At 43.9% G+C, this 25,757-nt stretch overlaps 1 protein-coding gene across 3 annotated transcripts in view; it reads left to right on the forward strand.

Moving 5' to 3' along the window:
* Positions 1-2,616: 2,616 nt before the first annotated feature.
* Positions 2,617-25,757, forward strand: part of LOC106583767 (homeodomain-interacting protein kinase 1) — a 57,777-nt gene continuing 34,636 nt past the window's right edge. For all 3 annotated transcript variants that reach the window (XM_014168326.2, XM_014168328.2, XM_014168329.2), the window contains exons 1-4: positions 2,617-2,974; positions 6,745-7,505; positions 18,042-18,233; positions 19,674-19,855. In XM_014168326.2, the coding sequence (XP_014023801.1) occupies positions 6,747-7,505; positions 18,042-18,233; positions 19,674-19,855 (1,133 nt within the window). In that variant the 5' untranslated portion in view covers positions 2,617-2,974; positions 6,745-6,746. The remainder of the gene's footprint in view (positions 2,975-6,744; positions 7,506-18,041; positions 18,234-19,673; positions 19,856-25,757) is intronic.

The raw sequence follows: 25,757 nt of genomic DNA on the forward strand, positions 1-25,757 counted from the left end.
TGGAAGGTCTATCCAGGTGAGGGTGGAGAAGTCACTATCAGGCAGCTACCTGGTGGATAACGGTACACCACAGGGGAGTGTGAGTTCGTCCTCTGTTGTTCTCAACCATGATCAATGATATTTACTCTCAGGTACAGCCGGATATTGGGAGGGCGTTATTTGCAGATGATGGGACCTTATGGAAGAGAGGAAGAAATGTGCCATACAAAGTCAGGAAGGTACAGGAAGCAATTGTTGAGGTGGGTATTAATGTGGGGATTCAGGTTCTCTGTAGAGAAAACTCCGTGTTCTTTAGCAGGAGGAAGGTGGGAGATGAGGTACGCTTGATGTTATATGGGAGAAACTTGGAGAGGGGAGGCCTTCAGGTTCCTTGGGGTAAACTTTGACACTAGACTGACCTGTGCAGAACACAGAGTGGTGGGAAAGAGTAAGAAGGTACTAAATGTCATGCGCTGTCTGACGGGGAAGGAGTGGGGGGGGGGGCTGGGAGTTCCTCATTCAGGACCATGTATGTTGCATTGATCCAATCTGAAATAGACTATGGCAGTATAGCATATGGTTCGGCAGCCCGGACCTCATTGGGAAGGCTAGATGTTATACAGGGGCAAGGACTCAGAATATGTAGTGGGGCGTTTCGGACCGCCCCAGTGGCTGCACTACAGCTGGAGATGGGCGATATGCCATTGCAGATTAGGAGACAGCAGCTGGCAATGAATTATTTGGTCAACCTACAAGGTGCCACTTCCTGCGAAAGGGATTTTACAGGCATGCTGGGAACATGAGCGAAGACAGAACATGACACTCTATGGAAGGGAGTTTCGTCCAATGGTAGCTATTCCTGTCAATCCAGCATGGCTACTCCTGCCACCGGGAGTTGATCTAGAAGTGTTGGAGAGACTACAGAAAGATAGGCAGGGTGTTGATCCATCTGATTTGTTTAAGAGACGTCTGGATACTGCGTATCAGGATTTTGTGGCCATTTACACAGATGGTTTGTAAGATCAAAGGACAGGACATACCGGGTCAGCATTTGTAGTGCAGGAATATCGGGTGGAAGTCTGGAAACGTACTACAGATCATCTGGTTGTATATACGGTGGAGATGATGGCCATACTGTTGGCCTTGCAGTGGGGGGTGGAAGTCAAGCCAGATAGAGTAGTTCTTTGCTCTGGTTCATGTGCAGTGTTGATGAGTCTCCAGTCCTTTAGGTCATGTAGCGGATGAGACCTGCTTTATGAGGTGCTACAAACCCATGGAAGGATTAAACAGATACGATTGACTTGGGTCCCAGCCCATGTGGGGGTGGAGGGAAGGAGGCAGTTGATGTACTGGCTAAACAAGCACTTAGAAGTAGGTATGTTGATGTACAGTGATGGTGCAGGGATGGCAGGAGCAGGTTAGAAGCCTGATATGGACAGTGATGGTGCAGAGATGGCAGGAGCAGGTTAAAAGCCTGATATGGACAGTGATGGTGCAGAGATGGCAGGAGCAGGTTAAAAACCTGATATGGACAGTGATGGTGCAGAGATGGCAGGAGCAGGTTAAAAGCCTGATATGGACAGTGATGGTGTAGAGATGGCAGGAGCAGGTTAAAAGCCTGATATGGACAGTGATGGTGTAGAGATGGCAGGAGCAGGTTAAAAGCCTGATATGGACAGTGATGGTGTAGAGATGGCAGGAGCAGGTTAAAAGCCTGATATGGACAGTGATGGTGTAGAGATGGCAGGAGCAGGTTAAAAGCCTGATATGGACAGTGATGGTGTAGAGATGGCAGGAGCAGGTTAAAAGCCTGTATATGGACAGTGATGGTGGTAGAGATGGCAGGCTAAAAGCCTGATATGGACAGTGATGGTGTAGAGATGGCAGGAGCAGGTTAAAAGCCTGATATGGACAGTGATGGTGCAGAGATGGCAGGAGCAGGTTAAAAACCTGATATGGACAGTGATGGTGTAGAGATGGCAGGAGCAGGTTAAAAGCCTGATATGGACAGTGATGGTGTAGAGATGGCAGGAGCAGGTTAAAAACCTGATATGGACAGTGATGGTGTAGAGATGGCAGGAGCAGGTTAAAAGCCTGATATGGACAGTGATGGTGCAGAGATGGCAGGAGCAGTGGAATAGTGATACTAAGGGCAGGCATTTATTTCAAGTACAGAGGAAAGTCAGGGAGGGGAGGACAGCAAGATGGGATAGGAGAGATGAGGCTATTTTTACAAGATTAAGGGTGGGACACAGCCAGTCGAATAAGACCTTAAATGTGATGGGAAAGCATCCAACGGGAAAGTGTGATTATTACCAGGAAACAGGGACCGTGGAACATGTATCGCTACAGTTTGGGCAGTATCAGAGGGAAAGAGAGAGGCTGAGATCTAGTATGAGGGAGAAGGGGATACAGGAAATTAGTTTAAAGAGTATATTGAGTAGAACGTCATTAGATATAGTCTCAAATATTTTTTATTTTTTGAGCGCAACGGGGCTGGCAGGTAGGATTTAGTTTGTCCTGATCTCTGGCCCACACCCCAGTACAGTAGGTGGCTGTAATGCACCATAACGTTGGATGCCAACCACCGATAAACCCCACCGCAGAAGAAGAATCCGTGACCCAGAAGTACTTATTATTTCCGGCTTGCTTCACAGCGGTCTGCTGTTAAGTGGTCTTATGATCGGGGTTTTTAGCTTATAAAAGAAGTGTTTTTTTAATTTACAGAAATACGTTTTATTATGTAACTACTTTTTATTTAATTTTTATTACAACCGAGTCGACTGTTTCCGACCGAAACCCCTCGCGAGTTGTGTGTGTCAGCTTATCTACTTCTCTGTCGTTGGAAAACAATGAAATGAAGGCCTAGCGTTACGAGTTAATCGGCAAAATAGCGAACGTCAGCTAGCTAAATCAAGATCATTCTGCTGGCCTGTGTGGGATTTCAATTGATGACTGTATTTATCATCGACATTAGACTGTGAAATCAAATCAGGTATGTATATGGTTTTATGTCTCAAACACGATGTTTTCGTTTGGGTTACATCCGAGTGGTATATTGACGTTTCTAACTACGTTAGCTAACTAGGCTTAATGGGATAAGTAGCTCAAGTTAGCCAGCTAGCCACTGTAGTTGTCTATGTCTTCAGGAACGACAATCTCGGCTAGCTCTGTTTTTACTTTTCTGCATTTGATCGATTGTATTGTTTGAGAAATGGGTAACAAATACAATTAAACTTGATCATATTGAATAGATCAGGGGTTCCCAAACTATCTATATATATATATACATTTTGATAGTTATCTAGCTAGGCCTTGGTCTCAGGAGAGTCCACTGTCTTGGCCTAAACATTGCAATGGTCAACCTAGATGGAAAACAGTTTAGATGGAGAAGCTCCTTCTCTTTTCTTTGTATCATAAATGGCTAGTATAACATGTATAATGTTGATAAGTGCAGTTGTCTTGAGCACACTAGCTAGATTGCTGTTTTTGAACAACGTTGTTGTCAACAACTTGACAGTCAGACACTAGATAAGGGCTGTGGTCTGTGTTTTTATTTTGCAAGTCAGTTAAAAACAAATTCTTATTTACCATGACGGCCTACCAAAAGGCCTCCTGCGGGGACGGGGCCTGGGATTAAACATTTGAAATAAATATAGGACAAAACATACATCATGACAAGAGAGACAACACTACATAAAGAGAGACCTAAGACAACAACATAGCATGGCAGCAACACAACATGACAACAACACGGTAGCAACACAACATGACAACAACACGGTAGCAACACAACGTGACAACAACACGGTAGCAACACAACGTGACAACAACACGGTAGCAACACAACGTGACAACAACACGGTAGCAACACAACGTGACGACAACACGGTAGCAACACAACGTGACAACAACACGGTAGCAACACAACGTGACAACAACACGGTAGCAACACAACGTGACGACAACACGGTAGCAACACAACGTGACAACAACACGGTAGCAACACAACGTGACAACAACACGGTAGCAACACAACATGACGACAACACGGTAGCAACACAACGTGACAACAACACGGTAGCAACACAACGTGACGACAACACGGTAGCAACACAACGTGACGACAACACGGTAGCAACACAACGTGACGACAACACGGTAGCAACACAACGTGACGACAACACGGTAGCAACACAACGTGACGACAACACGGTAGCAACACAACGTGACGACAACACGGTAGCAACACAACATGACGACAACACGGTAGCAACACAACATGACGACAACACGGTAGCAACACAACATGACGACAACACGGTAGCAACACAACATGACGACAACACGGTAGCAACACAACATGACGACACGGTAGCAACACAACATGACAACATTGCAGCAACACAACATGGTACAAACATTATTGGGCACAGACAACAGCACAAAGGTCAAGAAGGTAGAGACAACAATACATCACACAAAGCAGCCACAACTGTCAGTAAGAGTGTCCATGATTGGGTCTTTGAATGAAGAGATTGAGATAAAACTGTCCAGTTTTGTACTCCAGGAGAGCTAGCAAACTACCTTGGAGGGTTTTGTTACAGCCCATTTAGTGCACTACGTTCGATCATTTGGGACGCAGGTTTCTCCTCGACACAGTTCAAATCTAATTGTATTTGTCACATGCGCCGAATACAACAGGTGTAGTAGACGTTACCGTGAAATGCTTACTTACAAGCCCTTAACCCACAATGCAGTTAGAATCATCACAACTAGCTTCAACCAACTCTCCAAAGACTTCTATAGTGCAGCCAGGCAATGGAAGAAGAGATGCATGTTAGCAGCCTAGGTGAGAGGAGATGAGATGCAGCCTAGGTGAGAGGAGATGAGATGCAGCCTAGGTGAGATGAGATGCAGCCTAGGTGAGATGAGATGCAGCCTAGGTGAGATGAGATGCAGCCTAGGTGAGATGAGATGCAGCCTAGGTGAGATGAGATGCAGCCTAGGTGAGAGGAGATGAGATGCAGCCTAGGTGAGAGGAGATGAGATGCAGCCTAGGTGAGAGGAGATGAGATGCAGCCTAGGTGAGAGGAGATGAGATGCAGCCTAGGTGAGAGGAGATGAGATGCAGCCTAGGTGAGAGGAGATGAGATGCAGCCTAGGTGAGAGGAGATGAGATGCAGCCTAGGTGAGAGGAGATGAGATGCAGCCTAGGTGAGAGGAGATGAGATGCAGCCTAGGTGAGAGAGAGATGCAGCCTAGGTGAGAGGGAGATGCAGCCTAGGTGAGAGGGGAGATGCAGCCTAGGTGAGAGGAGATGAGATGCAGCCTAGGTGAGAGGAGATGCAGCCTAGGTGAGAGGAGACGAGATGCAGCCTAGGTGAGACGAGATGCAGCCTAGGTGAGACGAGATGCAGCCTAGGTGAGAGGAGACGAGATGCAGCCTAGGTGAGAGGAGACGAGATGCAGCCTAGGTGAGAGGAGACGAGATGAGATGCAGCCTAGGTGAGAGGAGACGAGATGAGATGCAGCTTAGGTGAGAGGAGACGAGATGCAGCCTAGGTGAGAGGAGACGAGATGCAGCCTAGGTGAGAGGAGACGAGATGCAGCCTTGGTGAGATGAGATGCCTGCTAGCAGCCTAGGTGAGAGAGGAGATGAGATGTATGCTAGCAGCCTAGGTGAGAGGAGACGAGATGCAGCCTAGGTGAGAGAGGAGATGAGGACATTATGATTACACATTGTAAGAAGTTGGATAAACTCCTGGGCCTGTATTCACCAAGTGTCTCAGAGTAGGAGTGCTGATCTGGGATCAGTTCTCTCTTTTAGATTTTAATGAATAGACAAGGAGAGATCTGGGGCCGTATCCACAAAGCATTTCAGAGTAGGAGTGCTGATCTGGGATCAGTTCTCTCTTTTAGATTTTAATGAATAGACAAGGAGAGATCTGGGGCCGTATCCACAAAGCATTTCAGAGTAGGAGTGCTGATCTGGGATCAGTTCTCTCTTTTAGATTTTAATGAATAGACAAGGAGAGATCTGGGGCCGTATCCACAAAGCATTTCAGAGTAGGAGTGCTGATCTGGGATCAGTTCTCTCTTTTAGATTTTAATGAATAGACAAGGAGAGATCTGGGGCCGTATCCACAAAGCATTTCAGAGTAAGAGTGCTGGATCTGGGATCAGTTCTCTCTTTTAGATTGTAATGAATAGACAAGGAGAGATCTGGGGCCGTATCCACAAAGCATTTCAGAGTAAGAGTGCTGGATCTGGGATCAGTTCTCTCTTTTAGATTGTAATGAATAGACAAGGAGAGATCTGGGGCCGTATCCACAAAGCATTTCAGAGTAAGAGTGCTGGATCTGGGATCAGTTTTGCCCTTTTATTTCATAATTACAGATCCCAGATCAGCACTCTTACTCTGAAATGCTTTGTGTATACGGGCCCAGAGCCCAGATCTCTCGTGCCCATGTCATCTTTATCTAAAAGAGAAAACACATACTAGTTCAGTATTCCTGTTCTGAGATGCTTCATGAACAAAGGCTCAGGAGTCAGTCTTTGGCTGATAGAAGAATTTAGCAGACAGATGAAATGGACACGTCACATATTCACAGTATGTATTTCTAGCTAAATGAGCATTCTGTAACATGTAATGTTTTTTTGCTAAGAGCTTTCATCAAGGTCGTGATGACATGGTAAATACTGTACAAGATAAGTCCCTCATTGATAGGATCTCTGCTTGTCTCTGTCCCCTCCTCTCCTCAGGTATGTCCTCCCAGCTCCAGGTGTTCTCAGCTCCCTCCAGCTCCTCCAGCGCATTTTGCCGTGTCAAGAAGATGAAGGTGGAGAACTGTGTTTGGGACGCTTCCTCTGACTGCCCATACGGTTCCGTGGGGGGCCAGCAGGGAGTAGGGGGTTACTCCTTCACCCCTGCACTAGGCATGGCGGTGCCCCCCTTCGCCCCTTCTGCGTTAGTGTTCCCTCCCGCCCCAGGCTCCCGTGGCCAGGTGGTGGTCAGGCCAGCAGACAGCACGGGCAACCTCCCCCGGGGCTCCAGTCGCCGCCTCAACGACCACTACACACACTCCTCGCACACAAACTCTGAGACGGCCAGCATGGGGAACGGGATACGACGACAGGGCCAGAAGAGGAAGAACGACGACGTCGTCGTCAAAGGGAGCGGGAGTGGCTGTGGGAGTGTTCAGATCTTGGAGGAGCTCTCTGCCCCTCCTCCCGTCTTCTCCACGCGTACGGGGGGGGGAGGAGGAGGAGGAGGGGGTACGGGCCAGTCCATCCCCCACTCGGCCCCCACCACCAAGAGCTCCAGCTCCAACGGAGAGGGGGACTACCAGCTGGTGCAGCATGAGATTCTGTGTTCAGTCTCCTGTAGTTATGAGGTGCTGGAGTTCCTGGGGAGGGGGACCTTCGGTCAGGTGGCCAAGTGTTGGAAGAGGGGAACCAATGAGATCGTGGCCATCAAGATCCTCAAGAACCACCCTTCGTACGCACGACAGGGCCAGATCGAGGTGAGTCATTTATTTGATCTGAATTGATTTGGTTAATTCATGTTTATCGCCCTTCAGGTTGTGTGGTACTACGTTAGTCTGTTACGGATGGTTGATTTAATTGGTGATGTTTATTAGCCTGGATTCCACACTAATGTGATCTGTTTCACCTTCATGGTTTTGTGACGTGAGAGCATATCAGCTTGGATACCTGGCTAGACGTTTATTAGCCTGGATTCCACACTAATGTGATTACTTGGGGGCATATAGCTTGAACTGGCAGACGTTTATTAGCCTGGATTCCACACTAATGTGATCTGTTTCACCTTCATAGTTTTGTGACGTGAGAGCATATCACTTGATACTGTGACTTAGGGATTAACTAATGTGATCTGTTTCACCTTCATAGTTTTGTGACGTGAGAGCATATGAGCTTGGATACCTGGCTAGACGTTTATTGCCTTTCAAGAGGAAATGTTCCATAGACCTTAGAGCGACAGCCTCTAAAAAGCAACCAATCCCCTTGAAAACAGCCTATGTTGCATCGATATGAATCAGACTCATTTAGTCTAGTGTCAAAAATGTACCAGGAAGTGTAAATTGGATCATTTTGGTCTTAAAGTCAGTCTGGTCTAAAACAGAGTTTGGAACGTGAGTGTGTCACAGCTAGTAAATGGTTCTGTCTAGAAACTGGGTAGCACTGAGGATTTTCTACACTGGACAACTTGCAAAATCTGTTGATAAAGTCATTGATAATAATCAGCCAATTTATTTTCATTTCATTACATTATTCTATAAGGGGGATCATAGCTATATTCAATATAACTCACAAGTTGACGTTTAAGCCTTTCTCACGGTTGGCGTCTTGACGGATTGGTCCAAATTCGTGTGACATAAAACATTTACTTTTCTGTCCTTGCATTTAATTAGTCAGTTAAATTAACCATAGATTCCAGGATTCTTACAAGGTTCAATCTGTCAGACATTTTTATTGTTGTTGTATAGAGATCTCAGTAATGCAGTGTAACTACGTAACATTTCCTGTCTCCTTATGTTAACGGGGTGAAAACTATTTTCATGGGCACATAAATCCCAAAATAATGTCTGCATTACGAAATCGAATGTCTCAAACCGACTCACCTAACCATGATACTTAAAACCTAAATCGATACTGTCATTAGGGCGGCGCACAATTGTCCCAGCGTAGTCCGGGTTTGGCCGTCATTGTAAAATAATCATTTCCTAGTTTAATGAAATAGAATATTTCTAATTATGCTATTATACTTGTTGGGTGCGCATTTGGTGTCGAGCTGTTTTTAATTACTCTGATATTTTCACACATCGTCTGATCCAGGAAGGAATTTTCTGACTGACAGTCAAGTGAAGAACAGCTGTTGTGATAGTCTATGCAAGGCAACAACAGCCCAAGTGCTGAAAAACAGGTGTCCAGAACCATTTTGGTGTCTCATTTGTTATGCCGGTGAAAACAGTTATGCCTGGATCCACGTTGGATTTAATATCCCTAACGAATTAATGTTGTCAAATCCCTACAAACTTATTCAGAATGCTGCGGACAGCCTGGTGTTCAACTTTCACAAGTTCTCCCAGAGCAGGTGTCCCTAACGATCACGGATTACAAAAAGAAAGCCAGCCACGTCGCGGACACCAACGCCGCCCTATCGGACGAGCTGAACATCTTTTTCGAGCACAATGAGGACTTTGAGCGGCCGAGGAAAATCCCCTGGGGGCAAGGAGGGATACGTACTTACGGTCTCCACGGAGGACGTGTGTAGGTCATTCAAACAAGTTAACCTTCGTAAGGCTGCTGATCGAGACTGCATCCAAAGCCACGTCCTCAGAGTATGTTCAAACCAGCTGGCTGTTGTGTTTTCTGACATTATCAATCTCTCTCTAGCTCAAGACGCCATCCACACCTGCTTCAAGATGTCCCCTATCATCACGGGGGCCAAGAAAGAGGAAGTAACTGAATTGAATGACCACTGACCAGTAGCACTCACTTCCTTCATCATGAAATGATTCAAAGTCCACATCACCACCTCCATCCCCGACACACTCGACCCTTTACAATTTGCCTGCCGGCCCTTGACAGATCCACGGATGACGCAATCGCCATTGCACTGCACGCTGCCTTCACCCACCTGGATAAAAGGAAATGCATATGTGAGGGTGCAGTTCCATCGACTACAGCTCAGCCTTCAGTACCATAGTGCCCTCTAAGCTCACCACAAAACTAACGTCCCTGGGAGTGAACTCCTCCCTATGCAGCTGGGTCCTGGACATCCTGACGAGACGCCCCCCCCCCAAGTGGTGGCGGTAGGCCACATTACCTCCTCCACACTGATCCTCAACTCGGGGTGGTGTCCCACAAGGGTGTGTCCTCAGTCCCCTCCTGTACTCCCTGTATACCCACGACTGCGTGGCCTCACACAGTTCCAACTCCATCAAGTTCGCTTACCAACAACAACAAAACTGTCTACAGGGAGGAGGTAGGCACTCTGACGGCGTGGTGCCGGGTAAACAACCTCTCACTCAATGTCAGAAAAACAAAGGGGCTGATTGTGGACTTCAGGACAATCCAGGCTGAGCATTCCCCCATTCTCATCAACGGGGCTGCTGTGGAGACGGCCAAAAACTTAAGTTCCTCTACGTACACATCTCCGAATGAGCTGAACTGGTCAAATCACATGGACACCGTGGTGAAGGCACGACAGCGACTCTTCAACTTAGGATACTGAAGAAAATCGTCATGTCCGTGAGGCCCCTCAGTGTTCTACAGAAGCACCATCGAGAGCATACTTTCGGGGGTGCAACACCGCCTGGTACGGCTCCGCCGCGGACCGCAAGGTGCTACAGAGGGTGGTACGCTCAGCCCAATGTACCATTTGGGTGCTCACTGCCTGGCCTCCAGTACACAAGAAGATCATCAGGGACCCGAGCCATGGCCTGTTCTCCCCGCTTCCATCACTCAGACATGGGCAGTATAGCAGCGTCATGGCAAAAACTATCAGACTGAATTTTTTTATTTTAGCTTTATTTAACTAGGCAAGTCAGTTAAGAACAAATTCTTATATACAATGACGGCCTAGGAACAGTGGGTTAACTGCCTTGTTCAGGGGCAGAACGACAGATTTTTACCTTGTCAACCCGGGGATTCGTTCTAAGCAACCTTTCGGGTTACTGGCTCAACGCTCTAACCACTAGGCTACCTGCTGGTTACTGGCCCAACGCTCTAACCACTAGGCTACCTGCTGGTTACTGGCCCAACGCTCTAACCACTAGGCTACATGCTGGTTACTGGCCCAACGCTTTAACCACTAGGCTACCTGCTGGGTACTGGCCCAACGCTCTAACCACTAGGTTACCTGCTGGTTACTGGCCCAATGCTCTAACCGCTAGGTTACCTGCTGGTTACTGGCCTAGCGCTCTAACCGCTAGGCTACCTGCTGGTTACTGGCCCAACGCTCTAACCACTAGGCTACCTGCTGGTTACTGGCCCAACGCTTTAACCACTAGGTTACCTGCTGGGTACTGGCCCAACGCTCTAACCACTAGGCTACCTGCTGGTTACTGGCCCAACGCTCTAACCACTAGGTTACCTGCTGGTTACTGGCCCAATGCTCTAACCACTAGGTTACCTGCTGGTTACTGGCCCAACGCTCTAACCACTAGGCTACCTGCTGGTTACTGGCCCAACGCTCTAACCACTAGGTTACCTGCTGGTTACTGGCCCAACGCTCTAACCACTAGGTTACCTGCTGGTTACTGGCCCAACGCTCTAACCACTAGGTTACCTGCTGGTTACTGGCCCAACGCTCTAACCACTAGGTTACCTGCTGGCCGATAGTATTTACCCCCAGACCGTCAGGCTGTTGAATAGCCACCACAGCAAGTGGAACTGCCCCTCTTTACTTTCAGGCTATGCTCAAACCCTTCCCATCTTTAAGGGAGGGCAAGCCCCGCTCAGCCCATACATTTACATTTTAGTCATTTAGCAGACGCTCTTATCCAGAGCGACTTACAGTAGTGAATGCATACATTTCATACATTTTTTTCCACCCGTACTGGTCCCCCGTGGGAATCGAACCCACAACCCTGGCGTTGCAAACACCATGCTCTACCAACTGAGCCACACGGGACCTTTACTAGCTATGACTTTGCTGATAGCTTCTTTATTGAGGGGAAGTGTACTTACTATGACTGACTGACTGATATGTGGTTCTCCTACCTAGCTATCATAAGATGAATTCACTAAACTGTAAGTCGCTCTGGATAAGAGAATATTCTAAAAGGGTGTTTCACTACTCTGTTGTTTTTATAAACCACGTTGTCGTTCTCATAATAACATCCTAATTCTGTCTTCAACTTGGCTTTCTATACAAATCCTTCTATTACAAAAGGAACTTTTTGGGGTCGTTTTGTCATTATAAAAACTGCGATGGTGTGATTTAATGTTACCGCTATTCATGGCTTTGTTATGTGTTCCTGTGTCGGTCTCATCGGCTGAAGGAAAATGGTCATGCATGCATCCAATTTATTTAGTCAGGCAAGTCCATTATTCTGTTATTTTTTTAATTGAATAACAAGTTTAATATCAATGCATTTGCTTGGCCCCCCAAAAATGTGGTGTTCTTAAAGTGGTTCTATGTTACGCCCTATATGTTGTCTATTATAATATATTTATTATAAGATTTGCAAATCTGGAGCTTGTTAACAATCCACTCAACAGTGCAGCGTTAAGAGCCCAACAAACAAGATTTGGGTCTCAGCCTTTATAGGGAAAAATACAACCTCTTGTCTACCTGGCAGTTTAGCAGGTGTGTGTGTGTGTGTGTGAGATCATAATGGGAACATAGCAAGTGATAACTGCTGCTCAAGCTAGCCTCTGTTCTCTTCATATCTCAGCTGTGTCCTTGAAGGTCACTAAAAGAACAGGATGGACCAAAAACCGTGGTCACTCTGAGGTTCTTTGTCTTTGGCCGCGTGACCCAAGTTACTCAGAAACAAGAGAGGAAAACACTGGCTTCTTCTTACATGAGAGAAACGGGGACAGTGGAAATGTACAGGTTTAAAGCTCATACAGCACACGTATATAACAGAGTTTGTAGTTTTGTCACCATAATGTACAATTTATATAAATTATACAGTTGTAGAACATTGAGGTACTTAAAAAAAAACTCTTTAATTGCTTGAAAAAGTCATTGAAATGGACTTGCCAATGTCTGTATGAACCCTCCTTAAAGGATGTACACAGTCTACAAAACATCAGAACAGCCTCAATTCGTCGGGACGTGGACTCAACAAGGTGTCGAAAGCCGTTCCATAGGGATGCTGGCCCATGTTGACTCCAATGCTTCCCACAGTTGGCTGGATGTCCTTTGGGTGGTGGACTAATGTTGATACACACAGGAGACTGTTGAGCGTGAAAAACCCAGCAATGTTGCAGTTCTTGACAGTTCTTGCTCAAACCGGTGCGTATGGCGCCTACTACCATACCCTGTTCAAATGCACTTAAATCTTTTGTCTTGCCCCTTCACCCTCTGAATGACACACACATAATCCATGGCTCAATTGTCTCAAGGCTTAAAAATCCTTCTTTAATCATGTCTCCTCCCCTTCATCAACACTGATTGAAGTGGATTTAACAAGTGACATCAATAAGGGATCATAGCTTTCACCTGGATTCACCCGGTCAGTCTGTCCTGGAAAGGTGTTTCTAATGTTTAATATACTCTGTGTATATATCCCTAGGCCTTTGTCGTTGTATGGGTGGAATTATGGGCCAAATGAAGATTGGGGTTTGGATTTAAATTGTTAACAAAATCATGCCCCCTTTTGCCAAGCTCCACGTGCAATTTGCCCCCTCTGCCTGCTTCCTTTCATTGAATGGGGCTCTATTCTTCCATCGCCCCCCCCCCAACACGTTCAACGGAAGCCATGCCTCCACAGCCAAAGTGATGTGGTTTTCATGCCCTGCCGAAGGATCCTGGGTATGCGGAATAGGTGGTTGACGTCCGTCTGTTGGTGGTGAGTATAACCAGAGATAATGACCTCCCTGGTATGACTTAGTTAACGACGTTCGATAACGTTATTGCTGGTTATGTAGGTAGCTATCTTTTTAGATCAAACTGGGCAGGCTAGCTGACATTTTTAACTAACATAAACCTAACTAGCTAGCCAGCTACCTCCATTACAATTTAGTTAGGTCGTGCTCATACCAGGTTTGTGTATTGTCTAGATACTGCTGGTTATGTAACTTTGTTATTTGATAATGCTAGCGATTGCAAGCTAGTTACAGGTTAGTAGGTTAATTCCTCAACCCAGCAGATACAAGCAGTAGAGTCATTTTGGTTGTGAAGTACATTATCAAAAAGCTTTGTCCTTTTCTAACAAAATGCAATTTAACCACATGTCTGTCTGTTGTATCACCCTGTCACAGGCCCTTCCAGTCAACACCACCTCATAAGATGAGGAAGTACATTGTATATGAGGCTGGCCTGCTTCAGTTGTTTCAGAGAGGTCCAGTTTGCAGCACAACATGCGACAGGGAGAAGACCAGCAAGGGAACCCACTGCATCACGCAGACATAGCCTCGATGTAGATGTGTGTACTCGAGTCACATGACTTGGACTCGAGTCACAAATTTGATGACTGAAAACTCGGCTTCTTAGAAAATATAATGATTTGAGACTGATGACTTGAAATTATCTGACCAGGTTTTGTAATGTATTTTTTTTACAAAAGTCTACGTGGTTACTCCAAGCAGCCGGAGACAGTAGCTGCAGCATTGCACTTACAACAAAAAAAACCAGTTCAACTAACTGGCTAGTGAAACGCACATTCAGCCCTCTGATTGGACCAGCAGACTGTCAATCAACACATTTCGGATGAGCTAGCCTAGTGAGAATGTTTTTGGGGTCACCAGTGTGAAAATGGTAGGCTGTTAGCCTACCATTTGTATTTTCTATTTATACCTTTACATATTCGATGTGGTAGCTAACATAGACCCTACGGCGTTGCACCAAATTCTTCTTTCAAAAAAACATCTTTGTGCTTCAGAACCAAAAAGTTCCGCACCTTGAATGTTGATCAATGACAATTCATCAACATTGGCACACATATCGACATTAGTGACCAGAAAGCGCTTGTTTTAATTACCTCTGGTTTTGTCTGGCATAAACAAGTAGCCTACCTACGTTCATGTTATCCATATATACAGTGTATTAATCCACTACAGAGGCATTTTTTCCCCCAGAACAATACTATTAGGCTTCCTGGTTTATTTCATTTATCGTTTATATGTAACAGTTATAGCTTCCGTCCCTCTCCTCGCCCCTACCTGGGCTCGAACCAGGGATCCTCTGCACACATCGACAACTGCCTCCTACGAAGAATCGTTACCCATCGCTCCACAAAAGCCACAGCCCTTGCAGAGCAAGGGGAACAACTACTTCAAGGTCTCAGAGCGAGTGACGTCACTGATTTGAAACGCTATTAGCGCGCACCTCGCTAACTAGCTAGCCATTTCACACCGGTTACATATACATTTGAGATGGGCCTAGTTTGGATGGATTATAATTCGTGATCAGAAAGTATTCATACCCCTTGATTTATTCCAAATGTTGTGTTACAGCCTGAATAAAAAAATGCATGAAGTATATCTTTTCTCACCTATCTACACACAATTACCCCATAATGACAAAGTGGATTTTTTTTGTTGTTGTTGTGTGACCGACCAGTATCTTTGAGGTGCCAGGAGCTGATCTACGCTGCCAGTCTCTTTGCCTGCTCACCAGCGGTTTTCAGTGGGGAGAACAGAATTTTAGTTAGGTTTAGTCTGACCTGTTCAAACTTCAACAGAGGACTTGTTTGTTTGTTTGTTTGTCAGATAGCATCGATCCTAACTGCCATTGGTCATAGAACAGCGACTGTTCACAGATGGATCTATGGAGATTTGCAACATGACGGCCTGAGGGGCTTGATGTCTCGAAATGAAAAGAAACCTGTCACTCTGCATTAAACTTTTAGTAGATATCTTTTACTTGCATTGTCTTTTTTAATTATTTAATTGTATCAGTCAATATGGGGAGGGGAAAACCCTGTGCATTCTGGACCAGGATCAGGTATCAGTCAATATGGGGAGGGGAAAACCCTGTGTATTCTGGACCAGGATCAGGTATCAGTCAATATGAGGAGGGGAAAACCCTGTGTATTCTGGACCAGGATCAGGTATCAGTCAATATGGGGAGGGGAAAAACCCTTTGTATTCTGGACCAGGATCAGGTATCAGTCAATATGGGGAGGGGAAAACCCTGTGTATTCTGGACCAGGATCAGGTATCAGTCAATATGGGGAGGGGAAAACCCTGTGTATTCTGGACCAGGATCAGGTATCAGTCAATATGGGGAGGGGAAAACCCTGTGTATTCTGGACCAGGATCAGGTATCAGTCAATATGGGGAGGGGAAAACCCTGTGTATTCTGGACCAGGATCAGGTGTCAGTCAATATGGGGAGGGAAAAACCCTGTGCATTCTGGACCAGGATCAGGTGTCAGTCAATATGGGGAGGGAAAAACCCTTTGTATTCTGGACCAGGATCAGGTATCAGTCAATATGGGGAGGGAAAAACCCTGTGTATTCTGGACCAGGGAACTACTGTTGTATACGAGACACCACACAGGAAGGTATAGCCACACAGGAAGGTATAGCCACACAGGAAGGTTTAGCCACACAGGAAGGTATAGCCACACAGGAAGGTTTAGCCACACAGGAAGGTATAGCCACACAGGAAGGTTTAGCCACACAGGAAGGTATAGCCACACAGGAAGGTTTAGCCACACAGGAAGGTATAGCCACACAGGAAGGTATAGCCACACAGGAAGGTTTAGCCACACAGGAAGGTTTAGCCACACAGGAAGGTATAGCCACACAGGAAGGTATAGCTACACAGGAAGGTTTAGCCACACAGGAAGGTATAGCCACACAGGAAGGTTTAGCCACACAGGAAGGTATAGCCACACAGGAAGGTTTAGCCACACAGGAAGGTTTAGCCACACAGGAAGGTTTAGCCACACAGGAAGGTTTAGCCACACAGGAAGGTATAGCTACACAGGAAGGTTTAGCCACACAGGAAGGTTTAGCCACACAGGAAGGTATAGCCACACAGGAAGGTTTAGCCACACAGGAAGGTTTAGCTACACAGGAAGGTATAGCTACACAGGAAGGTATAGCCACACAGGAAGGTTTAGCCACACAGGAAGGTTTAGCCACACAGGAAGGTATAGCTACACAGGAAGGTTTAGCCACACAGGAAGGTATAGCCACACAGGAAGGTATAGCTACACAGGAAGGTATAGCCACACAGGAAGGTATAGCTACACAGGAAGGTTTAGCCACACAGGAAGGTTTAGCCACACAGGAAGGTATAGCTACACAGGAAGGTTTAGCCACACAGGAAGGTTTAGCCACACAGGAAGGTATAGCCACACAGGAAGGTATAGCCACACAGGAAGGTATAGCCACACAGGAAGGTATAGCCACACAGGAAGGTTTAGCTACACAGGAAGGATTATGTTATCATAGTAACCCCATTACCACCAGACAAAATGCGGACAGGCACAGTATCTGTATCATCTGGGAAGCCTTCCCTGTAGCTCAGTTGGTAGAGCATGGTGTTTGCAACGCCAGGGTTGTGGGTTCGATTCCCACAGGGGGCCAGCATGCTAAATGACTAAAATGTAAAATGTACATGACGGTGAAAGGTGAACATTGTTATATTAGCAGAACACTGCTTCTATGGTATTACGTAAAGGGTTGTTTACTCTACATGTTACTACATTTAAACGTTATAAAAAGAAACTTAGTTTTCTCTGGAGGCTACTGACTGATTCAAAGCTTCCTCCAGCATCTCACCATACATCTGCCTGTAGTTATTGAAGTCAACCTGCAGGAGGTTTGTTAGTTGTGATTGAGTGGGGAGGAAACCTCTGTGGGCAAGGTTCTGACAGATGGGTGTGTATTGGTGGTGGCAAGGACACACCCACATCAAACCACACCCCCAAGCCAACTCTGGTTTGGCTTCGGTCTCGTCCCCCAGCATTTCTTGAAGAGCAAGCCAAAAAACCAAGTACCAATCAGCGGATGCAATTCCCATTCATTACCATTTGCAAGCACTAGACCAGGGCCAAGTCCCAATTTATCTCTCCTTCCTCTCTAAGTTGTTAACTTTTCCTTCACTGATTTGAAAGGAAATAACTGGTATAAAAAATAAAAATATGGGGTAATGTCCCACTAACCCATGCCTCCACCAATCCAATGCTTTTTAGATTTGTGTGAAGTATTGACTGAGTGCACACTTCAGGAGAAATGAGATGTTATTGTGACGCACCTACTACTATAATAAATAGGACTGACTGTTTAGTATGTTGAGGTTACTAGAGCAATTTAATTGATAGAGTTCTATTGTCCTTCAAGAGGAAATTCTAGCAAAACTTGAGCTAGACTATTACTAAAATGTACAGTCTTTCTTTCTGTTCCCAGGTGGGCATCCTGAACCGTCTGAGCGAGGAGAACGCCGACGAGTTTAACTTTGTGCGTTCCTACGAGTGTTTCCAACACAAAGGTCACACCTGCCTGGTGTTTGAGATGCTGGAGCAGAACCTGTATGACTTCCTGAAACACAGCAAGTTCAGCCCCCTGCCACTACAACACATCAGACCCATACTGCAACAGGTGACAATACAATACAATACAACTTTATTGATACAGAGACAATGTGACAATTACCTGGTGCTTATTCTGAATGAGTCATTTGTTACATATTAACCTGTTACCTGGCTATTACCTCACCATACATTGTACTCAAATAACTCTCCAAAACAATACGATTGCATGTTACCTTACTTGATCTGTGTGTCAGCCTTAATGTGTGTTTGTGTCTTTAAATTGTCATTAAAGTCCTATTAAAATGTTCTTTGAAAAGAGTGAACCCTTTAGTGTTTATAGCTGGCTCACAGCTGTTTAACCCTTTAGTGTCCATAGCTGGCTCACAGCTGTTTAACCCTTTAGTGTTTATAGCTGGCTCACAGCTGTTTAACCCTTTAGTGTTTATAGCTGGCTCACAGCTGTTTAACCCTTTAGTGTCCATAGCTGGCTCACAGCTGTTTAACCCTTTAGTGTTTATAGCTGGCTCACAGCTGTTTAACCCTTTAGTGTTCATAGCTGGCTCACAGCTGTTTAACCCTTTAGTGTTTATAGCTGGCTCACAGCTGTTTAACCCTTTAGTGTTTATAGCTGGCTCACAGCTGTTTAACCCTTTAGTGTCCATAGCTGGCTCACAGCTGTTTAACCCTTTAGTGTTTATAGCTGGTACACAGCTGTTTAACCCTTTAGTGTCCATAGCTGGTACACAGCTGTTTAACCCTTTAGTGTTTATAGCTGGCTCACAGCTGTTTAACCCTTTAGTGTTTATAGCTGGCACACAGCTGTTTAACCCTTTAGTGTTTATAGCTGGCTCACAGCTGTTTAACCCTTTAGTGTCCATAGCTGGCTCACAGCTGTTTAACCCTTTAGTGTCCATAGCTGGTACACAGCTGTTTAACCCTTTAGTGTTTATAGCTGGCTCACAGCTGTTTAACCCTTTAGTGTTTATAGCTGGCTCACAGCTGTTTAACCCTTTAGTGTTTATAGCTGGCTCACAGCTGTTTAACCCTTTAGTGTTTATAGCTGGCTCACAGCTGTTTAACCCTTTAGTGTCCATAGCTGGCTCACAGCTGTTTAACCCTTTAGTGTCCATAGCTGGTACACAGCTGTTTAACCCTTTAGTGTCCATAGCTGGTACACAGCTGTTTAACCCTTTAGTGTCCATAGCTGGTACACAGCTGTTTAACCCTTTAGTGTCCATAGCTGGCTCACAGCTGTTTAACCCTTTAGTGTCCATAGCTGGCTCACAGCTGTTTAACCCTTTAGTGTTTATAGCTGGCTCACAGCTGTTTAACCCTTTAGTGTCCATAGCTGGCTCACAGCTGTTTAACCCTTTAGTGTTTATAGCTGGCTCACAGCTGTTTAACCCTTTAGTGTTTATAGCTGGCTCACAGCTGTTTAACCCTTTAGTGTTTCATAGCTGGCACACAGCTGTTTAACCCTTCAGTGTTACGTCTATTTCCCCACCAGGTGGCGACGGCGCTGATGAAGTTGAAGTCTCTGGGTCTGATCCATGCTGACCTGAAGCCAGAGAACATCATGCTGGTGGATCCACTCAGACAGCCCTACAGGGTCAAGGTCATCGACTTCGGCTCAGCCTCACACGTCTCCAAGGCTGTCTGCTCAACGTACCTGCAGTCACGATACTACAGGTAGATTCACCTGTTTTTACACCTCATGTTGTGGTTTTCTTTGCAGGTGTGTGAGTGATACAGCATGTTTGCATCAGTGAGTAATAGCTGGTACAGGTGTATCTAACATGATGACTGGTACAGGTGTATATAACATGATGACTGGTACAGGTATATATAACATGATGACTGGTACAGGTCTATCTAACATGATGACTGGTACAGGTATATCTAACATGATGACTGGTACAGGTGTATATAACATGATGACTGGTACAGGTATATATAACATGATGACTGGTACAGGTATATATAACATGATGACTGGTACAGGTATATCTAACATGATGACTGGTACAGGTATATATAACATGATGACTGGTACAGGTATATATAACATGATGACTGGTACAGGTATATCTAACATTATGACTGGTACAGGTATATATAACATGATGACTGGTACAGGTATATATAACATGATGACTGGTACAGGTATATATAACATGATGACTGGTACAGGTATATATAACATGATGACTGGTACAGGTATATATAACATGATGACTGGTACAGGTGTATATAACATGATGACTGGTACAGGTATATATAACATGATGACTGGTACAGGTGTATCTAACATGATGACCGGTACAGGTATATATAACATTATGACTGGTACAGGTATATATAACATGATGACTGGTACAGGTGTATATAACATGATGACTGGTACAGGTATATATAACATGATGACTGGTACAGGTGTATATAACATGATGACTGGTACAGGTGTATATAACATGATGACTGGTACAGGTATATATAACATGATGACTGGTACAGGTATATATAACATGATGACTGGTACAGGTCTATATAACTGATGACTGGTACAGGTATATATAACATGATGACTGGTACAGGTATATATTACATGATGACTGGTACAGGTCTATATAACATGATGACTGGTACAGGTATATATAACATGATGACTGGTACAGGTGTATATAACATGATGACTGGTACAGGTATATATAACATGATGACTGGTACAGGTATATATAACATGATGACTGGTACAGGTCTATATAACATGATGACTGGTACAGGTATATATAACATGACTGGTACAGGTATATATAACATGATGACTGGTACAGGTCTATATAACATGATGACTGGTACAGGTATATATAACATGATGACTGGTACAGGTATATATTACATGATGACTGGTACAGGTCTATATAACATGATGACTGGTACAGGTATATATAACATGATGACTGGTACAGGTATATATAACATGATGACTGGTACAGGTGTATATAACATGATGACTGGTACAGGTATATATAACATGATGACTGGTACAGGTATATATAACATGATGACTGGTACAGGTATATATAACATGATGACTGGTACAGGTATATATTACATGATGACTGGTACAGGTATATATAACATGATGACTGGTACAGGTGTATATAACATGATGACTGGTACAGGTATATATAACATGATGACTGGTACAGGTATATATAACATGATGACTGGTACAGGTGTATATAACATGATGACTGGTACAGGTATATATAACATGATGACTGGTACAGGTATATATAACATGATGACTGGTACAGGTATATCTAACATGATGACTGGTACAGGTGTATCTAACATTATGACTGGTACAAGTATATATAACATGATGACTGGTACAGGTATATATAACATGATGACTGGTACAGGTATATATAACATGATGACTGGTACAGGTATATATTACATGATGACTGGTACAGGTATATATAACAAGATGACTGGTACAGGTATATCTAACATGATGACTGGTACAGGTATATATAACATGATGACTGGTACAGGTGTATATAACATGATGACTGGTACAGGTATATATTACATGATGACTGGTACAGGTATATATAACATGATGACTGGTACAGGTGTATATTACATGATGACTGGTACAGGTGTATATAACATGATGACTGGTACAGGTATATATTACATGATGACTGGTACAGGTATATATAACATGATGACTGGTACAGGTATATATAACATGACTGGTACAGGTATATATAACATGATGACTGGTACAGGTGTATATAACATGATGACTGGTACAGGTATATATAACATGATGACTGGTACAGGTATATATAACATGATGACTGGTACAGGTATATATAACATTATGACTGGTACAGGTATATATAACATGATGACTGGTACAGGTATATATAACATGATGACTGGTACAGGTGTATCTAACATGATGACTGGTACAGGTGTATATAACATGATGACTGGTACAGGTGTATATTACATGATGACTGGTACAGGTGTATCTAACATGATGACTGGTACAGGTGTATGTAACATGATGACTGGTACAGGTATATATAACATGATGACTGGTACAGGTATATCTAACATTATGACTGGTACAGGTATATATTACATGATGACTGGTACAGGTATATATAACATGATGACTGGTACAGGTATATATTACATGATGACTGGTACAGGTCTATATAACATGATGACTGGTACAGGTATATATAACATGATGACTGGTACAGGTGTATATAACATGATGACTGGTACAGGTGTATCTAACATGATGACTGGTACCGGTGTATATAACATGATGACTGGTACAGGTATATCTAACATGATGACTGGTACAGGTCTATATAACATGATGACTGGTACAGGTGTATCTAACATGATGACTGGTACAGGTATATATAACATGATGACTGGTACAGGTATATATAACATGATGACTGGTACAGGTATATATAACATGATGACTGGTACAGGTATATATAACATGATGACTGGTACAGGTGTATATAACATGATGACTGGTACAGGTATATCTAACATGATGACTGGTACAGGTATATATAACATGATGACTGGTACAGGTATATATAACATGATGACTGGTACAGGTATATCTAACATGATGACTGGTACAGGTATATCTAACATGATGACTGGTACAGGTATATCTAACATGATGACTGGTACAGGTGTATATAACATGATGACTTGTACAGGTATATATTACATGATGACTGGAACAGGTATATATAACATGATGACTGGTACAGGTATATATAACATGATGACTGGTACAGGTGTATATAACATGATGACTGGTACAGGTATATATAACATGATGACTGGTACAGGTATATATAACATGATGACTGGTACAGGTGTATATAACATGATGACTTGTACAGGTATATATAACATGATGACTGGTACAGGTGTATATAACATGATGACTGGTACAGGTGTATATAACATTCTGACTGGTACAGGTGTATCTAACATGATGACTGGTACAAGTATATATAACATGATGACTGGTACAGGTGTATATACAGTGGGGCAAAAAAGTATTTAGTCAGCCACCAATTGTGCAAGTTCTCCCACTTGAAAAGATGAGAGAGGCCTGTAATTTTCATCATAGGTACACGTCAACTATGACAGACAAAAGTAGGAATAAAATCCAGAAAATCACATTGTAGGATTTTTTATGAATTTATTTGCAAATTATGGTGGAAAATAAGTATTTGGTCACCTACAAACAAGCAAGATATCTGGCTCTCACAGACCTGTAATTTCTTCTTTAAGAGGCTCCTCTGTCCTCCACTCATTACCTGTATTAATGGCACCTGTTTGAACTTGTTATCAGTATAAAAGACACCTGTCCACAACCTCAAACAGTCACACTCCAAACTTCACTATGGCCAAGACCAAAGAGCTGTCAAAGGACACCAGAAACAAAATTGTAGACCTGCACCAGGCTGGGAAGACTGAATCTGCAATAGGTAAGCAGCTTGGTTTGAAGAAATCAACTGTGGGAGCAATTATTAGGAAATGGAAGACATACAAGACCACTGATAATCTCCCTCGATCTGGGGCTCCACAAAAGATCTCACCCCATGGGGTCAAAATGATCACAAGAACGGTGAGCAAAAATCCCATAACCACACGGGGGGACCTAGTGAATGACCTGCAGAGACCTGGGACCAAAGTAACAAAGCCTACCATCAGTAACACACTACGCCGCCAGGGACTCAAATCCTGCAGTGCCAGACGTGTCCCCCTGCTTAAGCCAGTACATGTCCAGGCCCGTCTGAAGTTTGCTAGAGAGCATTTGGATGATCCAGAAGAGGATTGGGAGAATGTCATATGGTCAGATGAAACCAAAATAGAACTTTTTGGTAAAAACTCAACTCGTCGTGTGTGGAGGACAAAGAATGCTGAGTTGCATCCAAAGAACACCATACCTACTGTGAAGCATGGGGGTGGAAACATCATTCTTTGGGGCTGTTTTTCTGCAAAGGGCCCAGGACGACTGATCCGTGTAAAGGAAAGAATGAATGGGGCCATGTATCGTGAGATTTTGAGTGAAAACCTCCTTCCAACAGCAAGGGCATTGAAGATGAAACATGGCTGGGTCTTTCAGCATGACAATGATCCCAAACACACCGCCCGGGCAACGAAGGAGGGGCTTCGTAAGAAGCATTTCAAGGTCCTGGAGTGGCCTAGCCAGTCTCCAGATCTCAACCCCATAGAAAATCTTTGGAGGGAGTTGAAAGTCCGTGTTGCCCAGCGACAGCCCCAAAACATCACTGCTCTAGAGGAGATCTGCATGGAGGAATGGGCCAAAAAACCAGCAACAGTGTGTGAAACCCTTGTGAAGACTTACAGAAAACGTTTGACCTGTGTCATTGCCAACAAAGGGTATATAACAAAGTATTGAGATAAACTTTTGTTATTGACCAAATACTTATTTTCCACCATAATTTGCAAATAAATTCATAAAAAATCCTACAATGTGATTTTCTGGATTTTTTTTCTAATTTTGTCTGTCATAGTTGAAGTGTACCTATGATGAAAATTACAGGCCTCTCTCATCTTTTTAAGTGGGAGAACTTGCACAATTGGTGGCTGACTAAATACTTTTTTGCCCCACTGTAACATGATGACTGGTACAGGTGTATCTAACATGATGACTGGTACAGGTGTATATAACATGATGACTGGTACAGGTGTATATAACATGATGACTGGTACAGGTGTATATAAGATGATGACTGGTACAGGTATATATAACATGATGACTGGTACAGGTATATCTAACATGATGACTGGTACAGGTATATATAACATGATGACTGGTACAGGTGTATCTAACATGATGACTGGTACAGGTATATATAACATGATGACTAGTACAGGTATATATAACATGATGACTGGTACAGGTGTATCTAACATGATGACTGGTACAGGTATATATAACATGATGACTGGTACAGGTGTATATAACATGATGACTGGTACAGGTGTATATAACATGATGACTGGTACAGGTATATATAACATGATGACTGGTACAGGTGTATATAACATGATGACTGGTACAGGTATATATAACATGATGACTGGTACAGGTATATATAACATGACTGGTACAGGTATATATTACATGATGACTGGTACAGGTATATATTACATGATGACTGGTACAGGTATATATAACATGATGACTGGTACAGGTGTATATAACATGATGACTGGTACAGGTATATATTACATGATGACTGGTACAGGTATATATAACATGATGACTGGTACAGGTGTATATAACATGATGACTGGTACAGGTGTATATAACATGATGACTGGTACAGGTGTATATAAGATGATGACTGGTACAGGTATATATAACATGATGACTGGTACAGGTATATCTAACATGATGACTGGTACAGGTATATATAACATGATGACTGGTACAGGTGTATCTAACATGATGACTGGTACAGGTATATATAACATGATGACTAGTACA

The sequence above is a fragment of the Salmo salar genome, chromosome ssa22 (assembly GCF_905237065.1).
Source record: "Salmo salar chromosome ssa22, Ssal_v3.1, whole genome shotgun sequence".
In the NCBI taxonomy this organism is placed as follows: Eukaryota; Metazoa; Chordata; class Actinopteri; order Salmoniformes; family Salmonidae; genus Salmo; species Salmo salar.